The sequence below is a fragment of the Laetiporus sulphureus genome (assembly GCF_001632365.1).
Source record: "Laetiporus sulphureus 93-53 unplaced genomic scaffold LAESUscaffold_66, whole genome shotgun sequence".
NCBI classification, from domain to species: Eukaryota; Fungi; Basidiomycota; class Agaricomycetes; order Polyporales; family Laetiporaceae; genus Laetiporus; species Laetiporus sulphureus.
The window spans coordinates 131248-138694 of NW_024468575.1; the positions used below are offsets into that span (position 1 = coordinate 131248).

The 7447-nt window shown below is 47.8% G+C and overlaps 1 protein-coding gene across 1 annotated transcript; it reads left to right on the forward strand.

Moving 5' to 3' along the window:
- Nucleotides 1-4117: 4117 nt before the first annotated feature.
- LAESUDRAFT_764046 (uncharacterized protein) lies at nt 4118-4516 on the forward strand (the record flags this gene model as incomplete). The annotated part of the gene is made up of 3 exons (XM_040913375.1): nt 4118-4200; nt 4264-4273; nt 4328-4516. 3 exons carry the CDS (start codon nt 4118-4120, stop codon nt 4514-4516), a joined length of 282 nt encoding a protein of 93 aa, XP_040758863.1.
- Between the last annotated feature and the right edge of the window lie 2931 nt (nt 4517-7447).

The window sequence follows — 7447 nt, forward strand, 5'->3', positions numbered from 1 at the left end:
GCGCATTTCAACTATCTCCTCGTGCTGCCTGATTTTGCCGATGACCATAAGACCATCTTGCATTTTGACTGTGAAGTATGATGATGAGCGCAGAAATGGGCTGAGCACGAAGCACGAGGCAAGCAGCAGGCCAAGCCTGGATGGCCGACTGATCCTTTGTCATACCAACTGCCTCCCAGACATGTGTACTACACGAGGTGGTCGAAGCTGGCAAATATGGTCTTGACTGAGCAAGGCATGGTCGGGGAGGCAGCTGCGGCTCAGTGCACCTTTCAGAAGAACTGAGGAGTGAAGGCAGTACTGATGATCGAGGACAGACTGCTCGAATGAGCGTAGCGGTATCAGGGTATTAGTTACGGCGTTAACAGGCTACTTTCTCTTACAAGTTTCAGATTTCAGACGTGTTTCAGATATGCTTCTAGTCTCTGGAAGCAGAGCACGGACACCTTCCATAGCAATGAACAGTTCAGCAATGAGCTGTCCATTTTAGTATATAAACCTGGTCACAATTGGCAATCAGAGAAAGAAAAAGAGAGGAAGAAGGGGTCTCGGCAGCAGACTTCTCCACACCTCCACAGCCCTACTCCACTCTACACATCTCATCTTTGATATCTGTCTAATTGCTTCACGATTAAATTGCATTCTATTGACCTCCATAACTTCGTTAATGAAGTCTGCACTATGAACGACTCGCACCACAAGCCCAGGGATATAGACGATCGCCTAGGCTTGGTATGGTCTTTTATGCACAGTCTATTGGTTAACTTGTTCTATCGGAGCCAGGAAGACTTTAGCCGTCACACACTATGGGGAACGAAGCGATCAAATGCACTGAACGAAGTTCAGCTGAGTCCAGCGGTAGCAGATGAGCGAAGTACATTTTAGATATTTGTTTCTCACAGTGCAGATTAGGTGTCCAACTCATATTTGCGATCAGCAAACAAGCACTGAGGTTGATTTGTGAACAAAACACCAACAACCCCAAACAAGAAACTACTAGCACCAAGATGGACACCCGGTCTGAACGATCACACCTAGCAGATTTGCGAACAATCCATTAGCACTCAAGCAGCAGTTGTGATCAAGTAATTGGTGTGCAAACCCCATTTGCGATCAATTCGAAGCACGCGACTGACATAACGTGGGACATTCATTCTTTGAAATGGTAACACACACGTGCTTGAAGCCAGTGTCCTGCCCTAGCCCCAGTCAGAAGACCAGCCAGCTGAATGAAGCCATCTGCATCGTACCTTTTAATTGCACACTTCGGATGATGCCCTCGTCCACCACCCACACACCAACCATCCATAACAAACACATCTCAGAGTCCAGTAGCAAGAAATCTGTGGGCCTTGCACCCTTCAAGAAAAGAGTCATCTCCCTGTACCATCGCACCATCAGAGACAGAGCAGAGCAGTTGATACTTACCTCACTCCACAATGAAGTGATTGGTACTGCCTGACCACGGACCATAGGGAGGTGGCATCAGAGCATATCAATGCCACACTTATATGAACAAATCTGGGCATTTGTGGTGATAACATGAGCATCATCGATGTGTACAAATGCAGCCATGGCTGAAACTTCCAGGTCAACGAATCCATCTGCTGCACCAACCTCATCACTATGTCTTTGAACATTGCTCTTACACCCATCTATGTGAATACCAAGGACAACTTGGCAGACCCAGTCTCTCATGGCATCTCTGATGCTTCACTATCTAAGCTCTTCAGTCTCCCAGATGAGCTTCTTCCGTTCTTGACTGATGCCTAAGTCAACTCTCGAGCACTCTTCCTCTCGAGCCTTAGTGTCGCGCACTACCAAAACAGCACGAAAACTCAAATTCAGTTTCAACATAGCTTTATCTGCTCTTCATCTGCATGTTTCAGCTTCAGACCATCTCACTTTCTGGCATACCCCATACGGCATTCAGCACCACCAAAAACTCACCACGCTGTTTTCTCCTGCATTTGCTACTGACATTTTCAATGTCCAATTATCTACCATCAAGGAGAAAACTCAGACTAACTGTTGAACAATGGCAGCCAAGACCAGTGCCACATCCAATAACTCATGACACCACTTGGGATTTGGGTACAAATGAGCAAGGTAACACTACGTTAACTACCTCCCTTTTAACCATGCCACTTCAGGGCAGGCGGTGCAGCTTGCACACCCAGCGCTTATTCGGCTGCCATTCCTGCAGCCCCTGTACCTGGCTCTGATGCCCCCGAGATCAACTGCTATCCCGCAGTGCCTTCCAGGCCCCAAAAGCCAACACTAACTATGGTGCTGGCCTTATCCGGTTCACCCAATTTTGTGACTCGTACAACATACCTGAACCTGCATGCATGCCCGCTTCTGACATACTTCTTGCTGCCTTTATCACTCACTGGCATGGATGCACTGCATGCACTACAGTAGACAATTGGCTCACTGGCATTCATTTCTGGCATACAGTTCATGGCATGCCATGGTATGGTGGCGATCAACTTCGCACAGTCTGTAAAGCAGTCTCAAAGGCCATTCCAGCCTCCTCGTTCCATTTACGGTGCCCTCCTGTTTCGTTGGAGCACCTTCATGCATTATGCTCTGAACTAGATCTGACCAATGCCTTTGATGCAGCAGTGTACGCTTGTGCCTGTGTGGCATTCTGGTCCATCTGCAGGTGTGCACGCTGCCTTATGATGCATCATTTATTATGCTATTAACCAGCTTATCGTGATCCTATTTTCACAACAGACTTGGTGAATTGACTATTCCTAGCATTGGAAAGTTCAACGCGCGTTATCATGTTTCCTGTGCGAACATACCGAAATTTTGAACACTCGCTGGTGGTGTCGTTTATGCTTCCCTGAAGATTCCTTGGTTCAAATCCACATAGCAAGATGGCGTGGTAATTATCATCTCTGATATCGATGATCCTACTAGCCCAGTGCCGGCACTTCACCATCATCTTGCTGTGAATGTGTCCATCCCATCAAACACTCCTTTCTTCACTTATGAAACTGCCTCGGGGGGCTGGGCTTCACTTATCCGTTAATGGTTCTTGAAACGTTGCAATGCCATATGGACCTCCACTGGTCTCGAATCTGTCACCAGTCATTCATTCCACATCGGTGGCGCAACAGAACTCCTGCTGCGTAGAACACCCCCTGACGTGATCACTGTACAAGGATGATGGAAATTCCATGCCTTTTTAGAGTACTGGCAGCGCATTGAGCAAATACTACCTCTTTTCATAACCAACTCCTTTGACCATTCACGCTTAGAGCTTATGCATAATTCCATGTTGCATTTTCAGATAAAATATGCTAAGTGATCATAGCTAGAACACATATCCCGCGTTGTAATGCAGGCTCTGTTAACTTGCCTCTCACAAAAACCTTCGCGTTGACATATCGGTGACCCAGGTTGAGTAGTTGTGGTGCCACGCCTGTCATGGGTCAGGTGGTGTAGTCGTGCCACCTCTCCTACGGCAGCTACGTGCCACTTGATGTTCGAGAAATGCAGCTTGGTTGGGCTCGGAACCCCCCCAAATCACAGGCCAGCCAATTGGGAGCTTGACCACATGGGGCAGAACCCCAGACACCCATATCCAGACTCCGAGCACCTATCTCGCATGGATGCCTGATGCTCATGCACCCTGGCTGAATCCTCTCACCCCCCCACCCTGTAGTCACATACAATACTTCGTATATTACACTCCTTTATTCATCTGGAACATCCACAGTCATTAGAAAGCAGACAGGACATCCAAGACATGGGCTGCAGCAGAAGCACCTGTGTACATGGGCACTTGTCCTCGATGACTGGCCTGCCCTCGATGAATAGCTAGAGCTCGTCGCACCGCTCTTCACGCACATGTGCTGGCCTTTCTCTTCCAGCTCCTCTACAACTGATAACTTCTCTCCATCCATCCTCCTACTTTCGCTGTGTCCAACTCACCCACCTGTTTGCTACCAGTCCTCCCACTACAGAGCATGCCCCAAAGTCTGTCACTCAGACATTCTCCACCCATCCACTTCCACTCCCCTTGCCTGCTCCTGCCACCTCGACTCTTCTATAGAACAACTCAACTTTGCTGACAGTGTCATGTCAGAAATGTGGTGAGAAGATGCCTATGCTTGAAGAATTGAGTGCATCGGACTTGATAGAGATGCGGTCTTCCAAGCTCGAGCAAAGGGACACTCGCCAACAGTATGTCCCTGTCCACACTGATCATATCATTATACATACTGACCACGACCTCATTGTATACAGTGCACCTGAGGTCAGTGATCTTTGCTCCCAGTCTGGCTCAACAAACTGATGTAACGGCATATAGCTCAAGCACCTTGATGGGCTGATCAAGGCAGTTGAGGTTCAAGCTGAGCCGCGCGACTGCAATGCCCACATCACGATCAACTGTCTTCCTTCTGAAGTGCTCCGGGAGATATTCTTGATGACCTGCATCGTCAAGCTGGCTCGATACAGATCTTCGCACTATGCATGGCCAGACATTACTACCGTCTGAAACCCAACCTGAATTAAAAAGCGCAGAGCCATCAGGCTCATGCTCATCTGCTATCGTTGAAAAGAGATTGCCTTGGAAATTCAGGAGCTCTGGAATGGCATTGAAACATATCAGCAACATATCTTGTTGGAGAGGTCCAGCTGAGGCCCACTCAAGGTGCTGGCTTGGGGTGAATTGAAACCCCATTATGCTGTTGCGCGCGCTCTTCAAAATGTGGAGCATTCATCCCGAATCCAAGAGTTGTACTGGATAGGGCCCTCACCACGTGAGAACAATGAATATCTTCGAGAATATCTTCAAATGCCAGCACCCTCGCTGAGGTCTCTTGTGTTGCAAGATTGCCAGAGTCATATGCCAGATGGATCACTCGAACTATTCGACAACCACACTCCGTGTCTGAAGTGCCTGTCACTGTCAACCTCGTTTTGGCTGCCCAGCAATGTGTTTGCCAAAATGACATTCTTGGCTCTCTACAATTGCCTGGTACCTAAAGCTCCCATCAAATTATGTAGCTTGCTTGCTGGAACACCGAACCTAGTCAATCTCATCCTGCAAGGTTGGTTGACAATTGCCACGAGTATGTCCGAGTGGAAACTGAGTCTGGGGACATGAAGCCTGTGTTGCTTGCTCAGTTGCGCCAGTTGATGATCGGAGTTATGTGGGTTGATCACATCGATTATGTCTTCCGAGATGCTCACCTAAATGAAGACATGTCCATCTCAATCAAAGCAATGATAGAGAGTGTTTATGATAAGCAGCGACTTTTGGAAGGGGTATCCAGTTGGTCGTTGACTGCCTTGAAGCAACTCAAAGAACTGCATTTCCAGCTGCACATCACCATCATCACTGGAGCCTCTTCTGGTTTACATTTTGAGGACTGAAGCTGCACGACCCTCCAAGATTGGACTGCATTCAACTGGCCACAGGTCCTTTCCCTTTCCAGCATCTCTCACCTGTGCACATTTGATGGAAAAGCATGCAGGCCAGCTGGTCTTGAACGTATCCACAACCTTCTTATGCAGATGACTGCATTCGAGACACTTTCCTTCAACATTGAGGTCCTGATGAAGATCGTCGACATACTCACACTCTTCTAAGACCCGATCGACCCGCCTCTCTGTCCCACACTGACCACACTACGTATCACCCTCCAAAACAATAGCGATTGTGACATCATCCTGGACTTGATCCTCCCGCATCATGCACAGCTTGCCATCAAGCACCTTTATATCGGGTTGATCGATCCTCAGAATGAACGCTGGAGCCCTCGTCAAGCTCTGAAAGACTAACTGTATGGCAAATTCGAGTCGGTGGATTTTGAGATGCTGTTGCATGATAAGGCATACAACATTACTTTGCCACTGGTTTGTAGTGAGGAGGTGCATCGTTTGTGGCTGCCCTGGCTTTAGGTGTTGTGTTGATGAGAGATTCGGACATGGATTGCAGTGAGACCAAACGTACACTCATGTCAATTCATCTACAATCATCACACACCTCATACACTGGTAATGGAATTAAGAATCAGGTAGAAGCGCTGAAGTCACACAACGCACCAGATTCAATCAGCGAGTAGTACATGTAGCTTCGGAAGTATCGGTATGAGAAGAAGGATATCACAGCATACACAGCAGGCATGTACAGGACCCGGAGGCTGTTGCAAATCGTCACCATCCGAGATGAATCAATGGAGACACGAGGCGAAAAAGAGGGAGGAGCAAGTACATCTGTCGCTGCTCCCCAGGATTGGTATAATGTCTGTGAAGCCTGACATCAGCCTGTCAGCATGGGGATCAAACTCAAGGGTTCTCGCCTAGCGTGTTCATGCAGCACATTGATCATGGTGAGAAGAACTGTCTGATGAATGCGCGTTCATTCCAGTGAACTATGCACAGCCACTCTGTTTCCAAAGAAAAGATGTACAACCACCACACAGATGCCAGCGATGAGCCAGCCTACTCGGTGTGCATCCCAATCGATACTGTTATTGCTCCAGAAACTACCCTGCTCCACCGTCTCGGTGTTGTCAGATGGGCATAATGTTGAGTTCACCATTTACTGGGGTCAATCAACGAGTATCTTGGAGTCGACTTGAGGGTGGAGTGGCTGTATAACAAGGTGCTCGTTGTAAAGGTGGTATGTGGGTCGAAACAGTGTCTTATCGTGAATGTAAGCCCTGTGCAAATCACAAAGAGAGAATCGAGAGCAAAGAAATTGTAGCACAGGTTTGAACTTTGAAGGAACACTGCCTTGTTGTCACAGCCTGCTGCAAAGAGCACTAAATCCGATGCTGTGCAGCGGCTGAGACTAGCGAAGACTGGAGAAAACTGCTGACCCAGGCTTGCCAGTGGTGAGATGAGCAGTGAACACAGCAAGTGAGCGTAACCAAGAGCTCGCTTAGTCACAATGGAACTGCTGGACACGGCCATGGTCGATGTACAAGAACAAAGTGCAGGCAGCCACCATGACCGTAACTGAAAGCACTCTGACCTCATATTTTAGCGTTGAACCCAAACAAGCGCATTTACAAAAGCATGTGCTTCGAGACTTCAAGCTTCGGCTTCGACCCACCAGTGGATTGTTACTGCTGCATGAAACTGAAAGAGTCTCTGCCAGAGAACGCCTTTCTGATTCACAGTTCCGCTAGTATGTATTGTTGTTGAACACCGTAGACTTTTGATCACAAAGTTTTACTAGCAACACAGCGTCCACAATAATCACTTCTGCACGACTTGCTGTTATGAAGCATTCTCTGCTAGAACGTTCAGAACCACGTGTGCTTTCTCACATGTACTAGTCCACAATGTGGACGGAGACTTAGATATAGAATATACCTAATGCCTCCAATAGTCACACAGACTATTAGCAGGGTTTATAGTGTTGTCAATGCCTAGTAGACGATGTAGCAGTGAGGTCCTCACTCTACCCTTGCTA